Genomic DNA, 17,591 nt, shown 5'->3' with positions numbered 1-17,591 from the left:
TTATGGAAGAAAAAGAAATAGCAATGATTAATAATATAGAGTAATATTATTGATGTAAACAGAGATCAATTGTGTAAGGAAATATTGGAGCCAATGCACAAGTAAAAATTGAAAGCAAGTGTTGCACATTTATCAACTCGTCTAACCGGAGTTTTCTTTGGCAGGTGTTAGAATATATGTTGATCCCTTTACTTACGAGGATCCCAACCAAGCTGTTCGAGAGTTTGCCAAAGAAATCGATGCGTCTTGCATTAAGATCGAAAAAGTCATTGGAATTGGTAAGTGAAGAGATTTCTTCTTCCAAAAAAAAACCCAACTACATCCTTACTTGCTTTCCTGGCTTTGACAGTTCTGGCTGTTTGTCATACTTGCAGGGGAGTTTGGAGAGGTGTGCAGTGGACGGCTGAAAATGCCAGGGAAAAGAGAAATCTGTGTGGCCATCAAGACCCTGAAGGCCGGCTATACGGACAAGCAGAGGCGGGACTTCCTGAGCGAGGCGAGCATCATGGGACAGTTTGACCACCCTAACATCATCCACCTGGAGGGAGTTGTGACCAAATGTAAGTGGAAACCTGAAAACCATCCGAACCAACCCGCTAGAGTGCGAAGACCAAATGAAATCTGCACCTTCTTCCCTGGGTAAACAACAGATGGAGCAGATCACGTGATAGCTAATATGCACAAATCTATGCGTTGTACCAGTCATTAATCTTGTTGTCATCTTTAAATGAGTTTATGGTTTAAAGCGATATCCTATCTCCAAGACAGCTTGTGTCCGATTTTGGTTTTACTGAAATGAATACCTGTATGTGCTGTTGGGTATATGTGTATGTGTTTTCAGCTTTTCGTTCTTTAAAATCCATCTCGTACGTGTATGTTAGACGAGAAAGACTGTCAGAAGGAAGCAAGAGACAGATGGATAGACCAGTGCAATGTGTGTGACAGAAAGAGCTTTTATCTTTCTCTGAAGATAAGCTTGAGGTCTGTCATTCAAACTCATGTGAACAAGGGAGGTTCCACAGTTTTGATCATTATCTACATTGTGCCTACATTATAAAAGGATGCAGTTACTACAGAGCATAGAAGGGTACTTGCAGCAGCCAGTGTTGTGTACAGGCAAATGCTGTCAGTTCCCACAAGTGGCAGGGCAGTGTGATGGCTGTGTTATTCTAAGGCTTAGCTGTGCAGCGCGGTCACAGTAATGAATTATTGAAAATAATGCCAGTATCTGTAAAGGGAAAGTAAGCAAAGAGTAGGAACGGAGGAACAAATGCATACAAACATTGTAGCTGTTCTGCTAATTTTTTTTGTTGTTTTACGTTCTTTGGTGAGATTTAGTTTTCATCAAACAAATGACCCTTTTACAGCCGAATGTGTCGGTGGAATCTTTTAAAAATCCATTATTTTAATTACAAAAATTCGCACTGTATTAAAGGTGGCCTGCTCACCCGCTTTTAACGCTTTTACAGCGGGGGCAATTAAATAATTTTAATTGTTAATCATGGTTAACACAGTCCTTTAAAAAAAACAGTCTAAGGATGGGAGTAGGCTCTTCTTTTTTATTGTCCTGGCGAAACATTAAAAACCCACAACTGTTAAATGCTGTTTGAGTTGGAGGTGATAAATGGATTGGGTCATTTGCATAATGTAGCTACTGCTAAATTAAAATTATCATTCCAATTTCTAATATGAGGGAGCTGACCTATTGTGTGCCATTGTGCGCCTCCCAGCAGGCAGTTCTCTTCTATAATAGGCATGGCCTTCTGAAGCTTTGGCAGCGCCCAATCAGTGCTAGGTAATAAGGTATTCATCTCCTTCACTCCCTGTCTCATTTGCAATAGCTAGGATAAATTGACGTATTCAGTAAACAAAAAATTAAAATGCAAATAAGATGTGGAGGCAGAGGGCATGCATTTTCCAACTTGATTTTGAACTGTCGCTTCAGCAACTTTAGGCTATTGAGACTGCATACAAAGGTGGTACATAGTGAAGCTGTACTTTACAACTATAGAGGGCTTACCATTCCTTATGTATGCAGTTCTGGGCCTCTCTTTGCATTTCGTTCTGTGGGCTGATTTTACTCCCTCAAAAGCAGTACCCTATAAATCTAGAATCCTGCTAAGTAAAAGAAGATGTCTGAAAACTAGTGTCATAAATATAGTTCCAAATACGTGAGGAGAATACATCTGGAGGAGGTATTAAATCTTAATACCTGTGGTGACCAGAATTTTAAAAGACCAAAAATGTCATGTCTGAATACTCGAATTCTTTTAGATCCGCCATCGCTTACAAAAGAGGATCTTTCTCAGGTCTGTTTTTTTTCCTTTATCCGATATCAGTGTTCCAGGACAACATTGCCATACTGTGTGAAGCACATGGGTTGGTGACTGCAGTGTGTTAACTTAGTAAAGCGCTCCACAAAATGTGCCGGCTGACTTTAGAAAGCGAGGGATTTCAGCGTGCGTGAGTGCCGAGGCAAATCATGAAGCCCCGCTGGGATTTTTTTCCAAATGAAATAAATTCCCTCCTCAGCAACACTAGCAAAGGGTTAATGTGGCAGATGGAAGCCAACACATTCCTAAATAATTCATCCAACAGAGCCACAAGTTTGGCATTTTTAATTAAATTAGACTGTACAAGACTGATGTAGTGCCAGTGCTACTGTGGGCTGCATTTTTTAATCTCATTAGATGAACTGTTTGCTACATAATTGTCTTTTTTTTACTCCCATTCCAGGTAAACCTGTAATGATCATCACAGAATACATGGAGAATGGATCCTTGGATACATTCCTTAGGGTAAGTCATCCATCAAGATGATGATATATTCCACTATTTTACATGCATGCGTTCCCAGCGAGCTAGATAATAATTCTCCTGGTACCAGATTTCTAAATGTGTACGACTGTCTTTGTTAAAAAAGCCCACATGAAATGCTAAACTCCTTGAATATGCGATGGCAGAATCAGGATTAAACAGAAGAATGACAAGGTCATGTAGGGCATTTAGTGAATGCTGTTAACCAGTAGTCATTCTTGGTGTTTTATAGAAAAATGATGGGAGATTCACAGTCATTCAGCTGGTCGGAATTCTGCGTGGAATAGCTTCTGGAATGAAGTACCTCTCTGACATGAGCTACGTGCATCGGGATCTGGCTGCTCGGAATATTCTGGTTAATAGTAACTTAGTCTGCAAAGTGTCAGACTTTGGGATGTCTAGGGTTTTGGAAGATGACCCAGAGGCAGCTTACACTACAAGGGTAAGATGATCAGAACATTATCTGTTTATCCCAGGTTACTGTATTTAGGAGGAAATAATGATTACACAGCCCACAGTGGATATTACTGCCTATAGATGTTTCTCTGTACTTAGATAATCTTCTGGCAAACACACTTAGACTTAAATGGATTTTTAGTGATGTCTGATATTTTTTTAAAAGGAAATAACAGGAACATATCAATCACAGGGTGGAAAAATACCAATCCGATGGACAGCCCCAGAAGCAATTGCATATCGGAAGTTCACCTCAGCCAGTGACGTGTGGAGTTATGGGATTGTTATGTGGGAAGTGATGTCATATGGAGAGAGGCCTTACTGGGATATGTCCAACCAGGATGTAAGTCAGATTTTACGCACAATTTTTTAACCTTTCGCCTTATTGCTTTTTTTTCTTACTAATTTATTGCTGCAAAATTTGGAGGGCACTGAGTTTTTTTAATTAAAGTAGTAGGGGATTTTACTTAATCTGAAAGAAAATGTTAATTAATTTAGGAATGCCATGTAAGAAGCTGAGAGTTATCAAACTAAACCAGCATGAATATTGGATACGACTGAGAAATTGCTTGGAGAAATGAATTCAAATAGGTCAAAGCAAGCTAATATGCTTAAGAACTGTGTATTTTTTTTTCAATTATTCCTCCTAAGAACCTAGCTTTCCTTTTGCAGTTTAGGGCTTCCAGTGAGGTACACAGCGAGTATAAAAGTTGTTTTTCAAGAGCAGCTGGGAAGAGTGGGTTTTCATAAACGGCTCACACTGTCATTTAAATGAGTTAACGAATGCTAAGAAGAATACTGTTGTTTCAGCTTGTTGTCATGCACCACTGTTTGAGTCCCAGGCCTTGCTACGTGTCTGAACTGTGCACTGTCTTCTCCTCTAGGTAATTAAAGCCATTGAGGAGGGGTACCGCTTGCCCCCACCTATGGACTGCCCTGTCGCTCTGCACCAGCTGATGCTCGACTGCTGGCAGAAGGAGCGCAGCGACAGGCCCAAGTTTGGACAGATCGTCAACATGCTGGACAAACTGATCCGCAACCCCAACAGCCTGAAGAGAACGGGCGCAGAGAATACAAGGTCACTAACGGGACACGTTTACTAACCGTGATGTATTGGAGACTCGATTGGATGTGACAAGCAAGCTGGAGCGGTCATAAATTGCTGTATTTACCAAATCATGTGCCTCGATCCTTAACAGATTGGGAAGTTGTGGCCAATTCCACTTCATATACAACTGCTGAATTTCGATGAGCTCCCCCAGTGTAGCATCGGGAGAAGTTAGCCTTGGATTTTTTTTTCTTTTCAGTCGAGATAATTTATATAGATGTGGTCATTATTACAGGGTCCAATGTGTGATTTAGGTGCCAAAAGTCCAGTAGCCCTTATAAAATGGAGTGGCTTACATTAATTTCATCACACCCGAAGAAGGCTCCACCACCAAAACTGGTGTTTCCTTTTTTCTCTTTTCAAACCTTTTACTTGTTCCTATACATATTGCCTTCTGAGGGAAGAGGACTTTATATTTCACATTCCAAAGGGATAATGTTGTAATTTAACCCTTTTTCAGTAGAAGTGGCCAGAAAAATGTTAATGCATAAGAACCAAAAGCCAATTAATTATGTACATATTAACAGAAATGGAAATGGTGAAGTGGATCTTCTTTACAATCATGACTTTTGTGTTGTAAACTACGTTACTTTCAGATCATAACACGATCAATAAGGCATGGTCTAGCCATGTGGCGCTACATATCTCCGGAATAGATTTTGCAAGACTTTATTTGATAATTGCTACTCACAGACAGAAGCATTAATTTCCAGCGCTTCTACTGTCTGTTTACTTTATGTTCAATATGTAAATGAGGTCATTTCCATATCCAACCCAGATTGGGTCATTAGGCCAGATCTTATCCTGGTTTCTATGGCGTTATTAGGTGATCCTTCGATTTCTCCCCTGGGCAGGGGGCTGGTCCATTGCAGGGATTACCCCCAGCGATGCTGGTGCCTGTTTATATAGTTGGGTGGACTGGTGCAGTCAGGCATGAACTACCTCACTCAAGGTTCAACAGCATTGTCTGCCCTACAGACATGAAATCACACCCCAACAGTTAAGAGACCACAGACTTACCCACTGTGCTGTGCTGCTAATGCGATATGAGAAGATGAATAATTATAATTGGTTACTCAACACAGCGGTGCAATACTAAGTGATACTTAAAAAGAAAGGAATAGTTTCTGTTTAAAAAAATGAAGTGTTATTCTAATATATATATATATGACTGATGCTCAACTTAAATTGTATGTGTAATCAGGAAACAATCCATTTTTCAAGATGTATGTGTTAATTTGTGAAGGGTAACTGGAAAGTCATAAGTGACAAACAAGAGGAGGCTATTTGGCTTATCTAGCCTGTTTGGTGGATAAATATGAAATGTCTTGTAACACTCTTGATTTGCATTCACAGACCCAACACGACACTCCTTGATCCCAGCAGTCCTGAATTTTCCTCACTGGGGTCTGTGGGCGACTGGCTTCAAGCCATCAAGATGGAAAAATATAAAGATAACTTCACGGCCGCTGGGTATACCACTCTGGAAGCTGTAGTACACATGAACCAAGAGTGAGTACAGTTTCGGAATCACATTGTTTAGTCTACCTTGTGATTACCAAACTTTGAATTTTGCTTTGTTTATTATTACAGAACATACAAAAAAATGGGCAGTATTCAAGGCCAGCTATACCAAGAAAACACAAAGGGCCTGTTCAAAGAAGGCCTGGTTAATTGGGCTTTTATAATCCCTACATTAAACAAATTTGAATCTAATTTTCCATATTTTGTTTGTTTCCATATAAACAGGGATATGGGCAGAATTGGAATTACTTCAGCTGCACACCAGAGCAAGATCCTGAGCAGTGTCCAAGGAATGCGGACCCAAATGCAACAGATCCAAGGACGAATGGTTCCTGTCTGAGCCCATAATGAATAAAAACTCAAAACTTTTTTTTAAGAAAAACAAATTAGTTTACCTCATCCATGCACTTTAATTGAAATAAAAGAAAAAAAAATGGCACTTTTACAACTTCATCCCTGCCCTTTGATGTTAGGATATTTTTGTTTGAAGCATTGTTTGTTTGATGACAGCGTTCTGAATTTAAGGGCCTTAATGGAGTGCCTACAGCATAATGGTGGAAGGCGGAACATCATTCTCTTTTTTGGCAATTCTTGAACTTTGGTGAAGAACCATGGACGTGATTTTATAAACTGTTCAAATATTTCAAATTTGCTGCCATACATTGTCTACAGCTGAACTTTAATCACTGTTATGTCTGTTGGGTGAACTGCAAAAAAAGCAGCTTTTTTTTTTTAAAGAAAGCATTTCCTCAGGATGTCGCAAAAAATGTTTTAGATCTGATCGGAAATAGTTGCCAATTCAATATAACGAGGTCTTCTCCTGAGCAGAAGCTGCTTTCATGATGGAATTCTGGGAACCGCATCCAAAGTTTCAAAGTGTTTGATCGAACATCACTGAACATGCCCGTCGACTGCTGGGGAGAAGAACAGTTGTCTGGGCCCCACAATTGGAAAAACAAGCAAAACAAGAAACTCTCGGTTTCAGCCTTTTGCAGCTTTTTATCAAGTTTGACCGTCACTTCAAGTGACCACTAAACATTCCTGCAAGAGTGAACTGTTGCATGTTGGTGAAAAATATCTTGCCTTACTCATCTGAAAGAGCCATCCTTGTTGCATTATGGTGAGCATTAAACTTACCTCCCATGTCTATCTTGTATGAAAAGTGCAGATGTAGACTAGCCAAGAAACCTAGCTCCAAAAACATCAAAACTCTCCTACTTTGCTATGGCTGTATTATCCCTAGGGGAGCTATCTCTGTTAGAGTGAATGTATCCCTGAATTGAGCTAGAAGCACTAACAAGTTGTAAGGAGAGTGGACTATATTTTTGTGGGAAATGATTGCCTTACACATCATTTATAACTCGTTGCAATGTTGTTATTATTTTTACTTGTAGAAGTTTATATTTTGTGTTAACAAGGAATTGAACATTTTAGTTGGCATGCCACTTTCTTTTGAGTTAGAAGTTTTTTGTGCCAGTGTGTTAGTTCATAGTAATTTAAGTCTGCATTTAAAGCTAGGAAAGGTCTCTTAAAAATTAGGGAGGAGGCTGCTTGTAAAGTGGTATTTTTAATTTGTTCTAGAGCGTAGCTTTTTCATGAGATATGGTGCTAACGTCCTACCTTCCTAATGCTCTTTTTCACTGTGAAACATGAAACATTGCATCACACTGGATACATCCAGGTGTTCTGGGATGATGGATACAGAATGCTAATGACTGTGTCTATGGCTTTGGTTTGCATCTTAACAGCTCCATTCCTCTTCAAGTCATTGTGTGGTGTTTTGTATTGCAAAGCAATGGTGTGTATACAGTCTATCTTGTGAAAATCCCAAACTGCAGTGCCCACAGGGATTAAAACGAAGGCAGGCTAAGCTTCATAGATCCACTAATGCACTAAATTTAGGAGTTACAGAAAAAGAATCCTCAACATGTCGTAATTTAAGGAGGAAGGATCAGATGAGAATCACCTAATGACTGAATGTTCTGTCCTGTAATCTCAGATTATTTAAAACAAGAATAGTCTTTCAGGCTGTATTGTTTTTTGTTAAGAGAGTGATAGGGCAGTATCTTCAGGCCTTATTTGTCATGCATTATTCAGAATATAGTAAAACCAAAAGAAAATATTGAACACTTAGCCAGAGACCAGATTTTAGTTTGGTTGTCTAATACAAAGTGGTTAGGCTGTAAACTGTATCCTCTACACCTGAGCCCTGTTTTCTTGAGGTCTCCCTCCCCTTTCACTTCCTGTGCTTTCTATGCCAAAAAATAAAAGTAGCCGATTTTAACATTTGTAGAGGTAAGGTAGCTCTATAGACTGAAAGTAAATGAGAAAAGTTTTTTCTCATTTACTAGAAACTGTACTGTGTCATTTGAACAGCTCAGAAATAACACGTTTCACATAATTATTTCACTATAACATAATTATAGCATGTCAGCCAGAGTAATGATTGTTAATTAAGGAGTAAGTGGTCATTTTCTATAGATTTCAGTATAGGGCTTCCTCACAATGATTTTCATAATTGTAAAATAAAATAATATTCAGCTGACATTTTGTTTAAACACACAAACATAACAAGTGTATTAGCGGATAAAAACAATTAAGACCAGTGAGTAATGGTTAATTATCATTCAAGAATTATGCAAATGAAGGAGTTTACATTGCATTTTAAGGATTTAAAGGTCAGGTTTTATTAGCAAGTTTTTTTGAATATGCAACCCTAAAGGATCCGTTTTCCTTCTTTCCTGCAGTTTCTTTCAGGAGAACTTATCTAACTGCCTGAGCCGATGAAAGTCACAACCCTATCTCAAAACAGGAAAAAATACATTCTGCAGTGGAGTAAGAAGTATTTTCATTCCCATTGGAATCTGCTCCACTTTGCAGTGGATCCCGGGACAAAGCAAGCTACTGTGCAGGCTTGCTACACGACTTCCCAAGAGGCCTGAATTCAGTGTCTGGAATCTTTTTCTCAAAAGAAAAAAAAACTACAGAGGAATGTAAAATAATGGAAGGCAATCCTTCAATCTCCCCAAATTTTGTTTTCGTTGTGTTTTTTATGTTGCATGTCAATGCTGCGTTTGTATGTGACCAATATCTTCAAAGTGCTGTAGGTAAATCTAGGTGTGTCAGACCTGTTTATTCAATAATAATAATTATAATAAAAAAGATCCCGAGTCTTTGTCACTCAAAGACATGTAGGTACAGTTCTTGGAATTATCAGTATGTCCATGAGCACCATTAAAAAAGAAAGGCTTGATGGGTACTGATGGCATCAAAGTGAGCTTCAGCTGTCTTCAGATTATTTTAAGTACAATGGAACTAAAGCTCAGCTAGCTGGACAACTAACAGAGTGTGCAACTTTCATCTTGCGCTTGCAGGATGGTGCTCAAGTTCAGATGAAAATGGGTTTCTTCGGGAAAAGAGTTCAGCTTTTCCTTTACGGAATGAGACAAGTATGTACTTTAAACTTACTGCAGGAATGTTTTCAAAAAGGGAATACTAAAGGACAGTGAGTGTTTTTTGTTCTTCCATGTGTACCAAATGTTTCTTGACCTGTTTCCAAGTGTTTCGTTTTTTTGCATCCAACAATAGCCACACCTTTCAAAGCCAATTAATATGAATGAGAGTTACATCTTTATTATGTTTGATTGTTTTAATCCTTTTAAGGACCTGTTTGGAATATGCAAGGACTGTTGGGGGAGTAAAATAGAATGTACTGTATGATGCATTTTAATTTAGTTAATTACAGAAATCCTAACAATGTTTTTTTTTTCATTGATGTTGTTTGCATTCAGATTTCAGATGCCAATTGAGCTAGACATATAGATTAACTTTTTTATTTGTTTTTTTTTTAATTTCTTTGTTTTGATGATTTTTAGGTACATGTAACTTATGTCATTTATTTATGGTCTTTTATACCTAGTTTGTAAATTGTAAAATAATAGTGAAAGGAGAGCAAAGGAGTGCAAAGTGCATTCTTAATAAAGTAGATACTGTATAAAATCCCTGTCTTCATCTGCATTTGATTTATAGGTTGTAAGCTGTGTGAATGGAAAATATTGTGTAATTTTAAACGGCACTTCAAACAGTATTTCTGAAGGCAGTTTGTAAAGTGGGTTGTAATAGCCTATGTCTTGTTTTCATCATAGTTTTTTTTCAAAAGTAAGTTGTCATACTACCACATCTAATTGATTTAAACTTGTGTTACACAAGGGGGTACACATCTCTGCTGGTGCTGCTGTTGTTATTTAGCAAAGCTTGTACCCTAGCTTAGATCTTTTTCATCCCTTTGAAAAACCAGCAGCCTTTAACCTTCTAACAGAAAATGCGCACTGTCAGTTGCTCGTGTTTAGTTTACTTACGTAAAAATTCAGACCAAACATAGCTAGGATATATTTTCAAACACATTGCAGGTCATAATGTCGCCGTGTTATGTGTATTTTGTGCTGATTGCAATACACTGTCTGTGAAACAGACTTTGCAACAGGAACAGATATGTGCACTCGATAATCAAGAAGTGTTTATCCTCGCAGTGTGCAATCCACTGAAACACAGGTCAGGGTTTGGCTGGCAGCTGCTGCTTTTGATCACATTTCATTTATAATGAATGGACCACATTTAAGTTTTCGATTTCTGAGCCCTTGTACTCCGAATCTGATACCTGTCGCCCAGTGACTGTTTAAATTACGCCAAATTAAATAAATCTTCAACCTTTTCCCCTTGCGTGCACACTTGAAATATTTATTTACTAGTATATACAGCTCCACAAAACCACATGCTGATTAACGTTTGCAACACAATCCATCAAATCTCGCTTTGGCAGACATCACAGTTCCATCTTAAAGAAGCATCGCTCTTGCTTAAACTTTTGACATCAATTGTGATACCAGTCGTTCACCATGACATGTACATTTATGTTCATTCATAAAAATGATATAGAAATTGCTGTACAGAATGAAAATACATGACAAAAACATTAAATGCAGGACTCTTAATGGATTTGTAAGGCTTGTATAAAAATGGATAATCAGAATCATCAAACTATCATCCATAGGTTGTATCCTTACAATCGGTCTTCTTTGGCTTTAAAAGCCCAAACCTATGATTGTAATAAATGTTTCTGTTATTTGTATCATACACAGGTACAAAATAAAGCTTAAAGTATTAAAATGCTTTTGTTGGTAAAATGCTACACTTTTGTTTTACTATATAGTGAAGCCCAAACTATAAATAACCATAACTCCCTAAATTCCCATGAGGACCTCAAAAACCTGACTTAAGATTCACAGAGGGCACATTACTGACTGCATATATTTGAGAAAAATTCTTAAAATAACATTTGAGTAAGGTATTGTATGTGTGTATGTGTATTTGTAATCTTAAAGCACGTGCCTATTTTATTTTTATACCAGCAAATGTGAAATGCTCAGAGTTTTGCTTTATTAAAATCTGTTCCCTCGACAAGCACAGGAGGAATATTTATTCATAAAATTTATAGATTCTTGAGTAAACAATATGAATTATGTGCTCTGGTGTGAACAATAATTTTACTTGAATACATTTTTTATTACCTAACAATATTATGCCTGAAAAGCAGCTTTTGTCTGTGAGTTCTGTGTTGTAGCTAGGAGCAATGTGCTGATGTAATTACATTGGCACACCCTTATAATTTTCTGTGAAGGCAAATCAATACCAGTAATGTTACTCAATTTTGTGATTTATGTGTATGATCAAGAAGGAACAATGATTTCTGTGCCTTTCAAACATTCCAGGTAGCTTATTTACTATATGTGCAGGCTTATTTGCCCAGCACATCAAGATGTATATTTCCTCAGTAATACTTACATTTCATGTCATTTCCCCAACAAAACCAACTTTAGTTTAAGATTACATTAATTAACTAATATTTTTATGTATTTCCTCACCCATAATACAAGATCTCTTTTTACCAGTTTGTAGACACTGAACACTTCCATTTGTAATCTAAAATATGTGCTTTACATTTCACAAAGACTATATGGCACAGAGTCAGTATGATAGCGAAAGATGCAGTAACAGCCATTACATATATAAATGTAACTAATCATACTTCTCTTGTAGAATGAATAAAGTAGGTATGTTGACTCTCAAGGCACAATTGTATATACATATTTGCATTAAAAATGCAATAGTCTGTAAATGCTTAGAAATAAATAGGTACTCACAAAGTATGTAATACTACATATATGTGCAAGGACTATGTATTGAAAATGTAAAATTGACATTGTGCATAATTTATTGATTACACTGAAAATGAAACTGTGGTACAGGTACAGTTTACATATGAAAAGTGTTTTTCAGCAAGAAAACTCTTAACATTTCTGACATTTCAGAGATTACAGGATGAGAGAACAGTAAAAGCTAATTAGTTTCTGCTTAAAAAATTTACACAAAGAATGTAAGACTATTTCTTAAGATATCTCTCCTTTATTAAGAAAGTTATTAAAATAGAACATCAGATTGATGTAAATTATATACATTAGATGTTTTTCATGATGAAGTGAGTAATCTTCTCAATAATTCAAACAGACCTTCAATTTACACCTCTTCTACTGAATTTTTTAAAAAAGTCATACAACTCACAAGGAGTAAAAAAAAATCCTTTCAAACGAAACTATTCGCATAAATTGCTCAGCCCTGTTTCAGATTGATCTTTGATGCAGATTAACTTAATTTCCATTTTTATTTCAGGATAAAAGTAATTTTTAGGTTCGCAAAATTAATGTCCTGTGCACTTTTAAACACAGTATTCCTATTGTGTGTGCTAATATTGCGTGTCCTCTCTATACTGTATATTACAATCTTTAAATACTCACCTGTAAAGATGCGTGTACACACATGCATTAATAAACAAGTTTTTTCTCCTGTTCTGCCACACCTACACCATGATGCAATCTCTATGCATTGTCTCACACTAAAACAAAAGATTAAGAACATTATGATCAAGAACATAAGAAAGGTTGTAAACAAGAAGAAGCGATACGGTCCTTTTTATTATCTGGTGGGCTAGTAGCTCGGTGAATTTAAATTTCATCCAGCCATTTCCTGGAGTCCAGAGCATAGGTCCTGTCTTGTCACCCATATTTCTTTGTATAAAGAAGTGCTTCCTATTGTATAATTAATTTCCAATTGGAATCCTGAGTCTTTGTTTCACTACTGAATATCCAGTAGGTTTACTTTGTCTATACAAATTTATAATTATAATTTAAATGCTGGAATATATCCTTTTTTGCTATATAGTCAAGCATTTTTTATTGTTTTCTCACACTGTCTTGATGAGGACAAAAGTTTCTGCGTTTGACACCCCCCCTATTTTTTGATTATCCACAAATTTAACTGGTTTGCGAACTATACCAGAATCTAAATTGTTAATATGAAACAGGAAGAGCAATAGACCTAAAACAGATCCCTGTGGTACACCACTGCTTACATCTGTTCAGTTAAGGGTCATATCCCTATGTCATGCTGTTTCCCGCTGACTGATTCTTGATTGTAAAAACACCCTTGGATTTTTACACCTTTTAAACTGAGGATAAACTTTATCTGAAAGAACTTTCAAAAACTTTGTGGAAATGTAATAATGTTGTGCACAGTTCTTTTTGCAGGTTTGAAGAATTCTAAGTTAGTTAAACAAGACTTTGCATTTGTAAATCCATGCTTGCTGTTTCTTAGAATGTCGTTATTTTGTAAGTGTGATCCTAGTCTGGGTTTATTAATATCTCAATATATTTGATAATAACACTTGTACTATAGTTTCCTGGTTCAGTTTCAGACCTCTTTGAATTGAATTGGTTTTACATTTGCAATTTGTCAGTCTTCATTCTTAATGAAAGTTCATATAATTTAGCAAAGAGTCTATAAATAACATCCCTGATTTTCCTAAATAAATTATAAAGGTTAAGCACCTTTACAGATGACAAGGCTAGAAGCAGAGCCCCCACTGGTGATCAAGATTACTGACTACTGCAGCATTTTAATACCTGATCAGTAGCCTTGGGAACATTGGGAGAATTGGGAGCAGCAGCAAAAACATTGGCTGGGGTTTCAGGACATTGATATAAGCCAGGTGGGTCTCTGCTATTCCATAATACTCCTGCCATTAAATTCTAGTTTGTAGTGGTTAAGCCAAGAACCAGCCAGTCATCCTGATTCAAATGACTTGTATACACCCATCATTATCCACTCGAAAGGCAGTACACAGAACTCACAGGTGCTGCCCTCGATCATGAAGAGGAGGTTTATTTGCATGGCTTTGTTGTCCTTGGCTTTGTACCTCATCCTTGACATGTTGCAAATAATCATAGAATTATCATAGAGAGTGGCACTGATTTTAAATAATTCAGCCCATGTAGATCATTTATTTGCTTATAGGTATTGTACTACGGGATTACAGTTAAAAAAGATTTTTAGAAGCTACAATTAATGATGTGTTTGCGCCTTGAAAAAAGTTCTAGTCCTAAAAAAGAGAATTTGTGTAACAGGAAGGAACTGTTTAGGGATAACAGAAAAAAAAGTAATCACAAGCCCACAGCTCATTTCATGATTAAGAATGCTAAACATTAGCCTGTGGCTTAGTCCTGTAAAAAATATGGTCCTGCCATATTTAAACCACCAGAGCAATCCCCCTACTCCACTGTATAGTGGAAACACAATCACAGCAGTTCTCCAACTTGGCAGTGGCTTTCACTTGTATTATGGCTTGCCTATATACTGAATCTTTGATTGTCACAATCAAGCGTAATTAAAATAAATAAATTCATAAATACAAAAAGAAATTAACCACACAGTTTAAATAGCTGCTCCAATTAGAAAACCATTGCTACAAAGCAAATAAATGTGGCTATATTGGCACCATTCACACATTTAATCAGCAAACATCTGTTTCCTGCATTCATTTCCACACAGATAAATGCTGATTGTTGAAGTCTTTGATAAAATGCAATTTCATAATCACACTTATGGTCCTTGTAGCCAAACAAGATTTCAGGCAACTTAAAAAGAAAATGAAAACTTCTGTGCTGTTTGTCCAGAATGCACACATTATAAAGTATTAGCAATACTTTATACAATACAATAGCAAAAAGATTGTATTCTGTGGAAAAACGTTACTGAAGATTCACATGTTCATATTTACAAATCTGTAATATTAGTTTGTGTGACATCCGTAAAGTTGTTTTACCCTTATCATTTACTTTACCATCACCAACAAAAATAAATGGACTTTGAGCTTGTCATGATGACATTCAATTATCAGTGTATTTATGGCTCAGTTGTACAAACACTGGAGGATTAACAAAAAACAAGTCATTTAATAGAGGGAAAAATAATATGAAAAATGCAGTACAGGAATTTCTAAAGTTCTATGCCTGTGCCAGAACTGTTTAAATAATGCAATGCACCATGCTACAGTCATCAACAGACTTTCATTCATCAGCTTGTGTTTTGAAACCCCATAGGCTTAATGGTGTGTATGATGGAAATGTCCTGCTGGAGACAGAACAGAGAGCAGCAAAATGGTTCTCCTGGAGACTCCTTGACAGGTCACAGCGGAGGAGACTGACATTGCTATACAATATCCGTATTGGGACTTCTTGGCTTAGGCTTGGAAATTAAACGTTTCAAGCTCTAGCATTCTTTCACACAGGTACTTAAGGAAAGAAACAAGTGCCAATCTTGTGACAAACGAATGTTCACTGCCACAGATTTAGTGATTTAATGGTAGACAGACCCACGCATGGGCTTTCTCATTATGTGGATTGGGGAAATTGCTTTTGTCATCAAAAGCTAAAAGTCTGTAACCCTTTGCGTGCCTGGCACATTCAAGGCATATAACATATCGCTGTCGTTCTCATAGTCTCTCTTTTAAGACATGCTCGTATCAAAAGAAGAGGAACTTAAATGTGACTGTGGCAGTTACATAAGATTCTGCCCACTGCCGGAAAGACAGGCTATGACAGTTTACAGTATGCGCTTATCTGTTAAGTAAATTCCACATCCGAGCCACATCGGCTGATCAGGCCAGTCTTTATTTTGGTTTCCATGGTGTTAAGGGATGAGAGAGCACATACGTCTCCCCCTGGTAGGGATGCCAGTACATCACAGAGATTAACCCAAACATTGCTGGTCCTCATTTACACTACTAGTTTAACTGGAGCAACTGGGGTAAACTTCCTGATCCAAGGAGCCACAGCCTGTCTGCAGTATGGAGCTGAACCTACATCCAACCTATTATGAGGCTAGAGATTTACACACTACACTGCACTACTCTCCTGTGTATCCTGTTAGCTTAAGGATACTCACCTAATTGCAGAAATGGATGAAACTTAATGAACTGAATGCAGTTGTAATTAGGTGAGGTCTCTCATCAGGATGGAGCTTAACCTGGGCTTTGTAGCATTATGTAAAATGAAAATTGACTTCGCCCTGATAGATTTTTCAATTGCACAGTTTGTGTCCTGTTTTAGATCTGAGTATGCTGGAGAAACTGATGATCTAGGTTGACCAAGTTGATCAAGTACCTTGCTCACAAATACGACAGCAGCATCTGTAGTCAGGATATTAGCCTGTGACTCTCCACATGGGATTCTATAGCCTTGGCTACCACATCTAGCCACATTAGAAAACCTTTACATAATGGCACAAGAAACACAATCATGACAAAGATACAAGACAAAAATATCAAATACAAAAAGCAGGACTAGACATTTCAAGAACAAAAGAGCAAATAGAGAATAATTAAAATGGATGTTTAATATTTCCAACTTTACTTTAATTGAAACCTAATTAGAGCCTTATAAGAAGCACACCACTTCAAATCACATTAATCCTACAACTGCAACCCCAGAATCTTTGTGTCCTTTTGTTAGAGAAAGTGTATCCATCTAAGAGCAACATTCCACTCGTTAAGACTGGCTGAAAAGAGAATTTGCAATTTACAGCCCAGATTGTCATAATACCATTAGACTGGCAGTTTCATTCAGTGTTTTTGTAAGATAACTTAAGCAGCACATTTTTGAGTTCATAATCCGCATGCTTTAAATATAGCCCTTTCCTGAATATTTTATAACTGAGGGAATAGGAATGTTGGCCTACTAATTACTGTCACAGGTGGCTTAATTCTTTAGTCTGAGCATTGATAAGGAGGTATTAGAGCTGGAAAATCTTTTAGGTCAAAACTCCCTCAAGGCATGGACATGAATAAGGCAAATAAAGCAGGCATAGCTGTACATTTAAACTAGCAACAACAATAATAAAATATTCCACAATGCTTTGCATAGTGGGGAGACACACTGAAATGCCGCTCCAGATGGAGAAGAGAGAAATTGTGTAATATATATTGAGTTCTACCAAAGGAAATATAGGTAGATCATATTGTAGCATGTTTAGTGCCATTGAATCCTTAATGACCAAGTGGTCAGTCCCTTGCTTTAACATGTGGGGCAAGAGTTCGGAAATTCTGCTCCATGGGGAAGAGTGTCACCTACTCCTCCGCCAATACCACTTACAGCACAAGGCTGATTATTTCCGAATATGTCTTTCTTTGTGATTCTGTTTGTTTTTGGAATGCCATCCATCTGTTTCCTAATTTAGCCTTGCCCAGGAGCAGGAGCTTGTCCCGGCAAGCAACAGACGCAGGGCGGGGTACACCCTAG

General features: G+C 37.3%; 1 protein-coding gene across 2 annotated transcripts in view; it reads left to right on the top strand.

Annotated features, from left to right (window-relative positions):
- The window catches only part of epha4l (eph receptor A4, like), a 44,638-nt gene extending 34,735 nt beyond the window's left edge, over nucleotides 1–9,903 (top strand). Inside the window, exons 10-18 of one of the 2 annotated variants that reach the window (XM_088913139.1) lie at nucleotides 165–278; nucleotides 375–560; nucleotides 2,737–2,798; nucleotides 3,049–3,258; nucleotides 3,466–3,615; nucleotides 4,157–4,350; nucleotides 5,737–5,892; nucleotides 6,130–7,024; nucleotides 8,652–9,903. In XM_088913139.1, coding sequence (XP_088769265.1) covers nucleotides 165–278; nucleotides 375–560; nucleotides 2,737–2,798; nucleotides 3,049–3,258; nucleotides 3,466–3,615; nucleotides 4,157–4,350; nucleotides 5,737–5,892; nucleotides 6,130–6,244 — 1,187 coding nt within the window. In that variant the 3' untranslated portion in view covers nucleotides 6,245–7,024; nucleotides 8,652–9,903. Of the gene's footprint in view, nucleotides 1–164; nucleotides 279–374; nucleotides 561–2,736; nucleotides 2,799–3,048; nucleotides 3,259–3,438; nucleotides 3,616–4,156; nucleotides 4,351–5,736; nucleotides 5,893–6,129; nucleotides 7,025–8,651 lie in introns of both variants that reach the window. The other variant, XM_088913136.1, reaches the window with a different exon arrangement.
- The last annotated feature ends 7,688 nt before the right edge of the window (nucleotides 9,904–17,591 follow it).

This window comes from Atractosteus spatula, chromosome 4 (assembly GCF_055471065.1).
Source record: "Atractosteus spatula isolate fAtrSpa1 chromosome 4, fAtrSpa1.hap1, whole genome shotgun sequence".
Lineage (NCBI taxonomy): Eukaryota > Metazoa > Chordata > Actinopteri > Semionotiformes > Lepisosteidae > Atractosteus > Atractosteus spatula.
The sequence above is the reverse complement of the archived record's forward strand: the minus strand, read 5'-3'. Positions and strand labels throughout refer to the sequence as shown.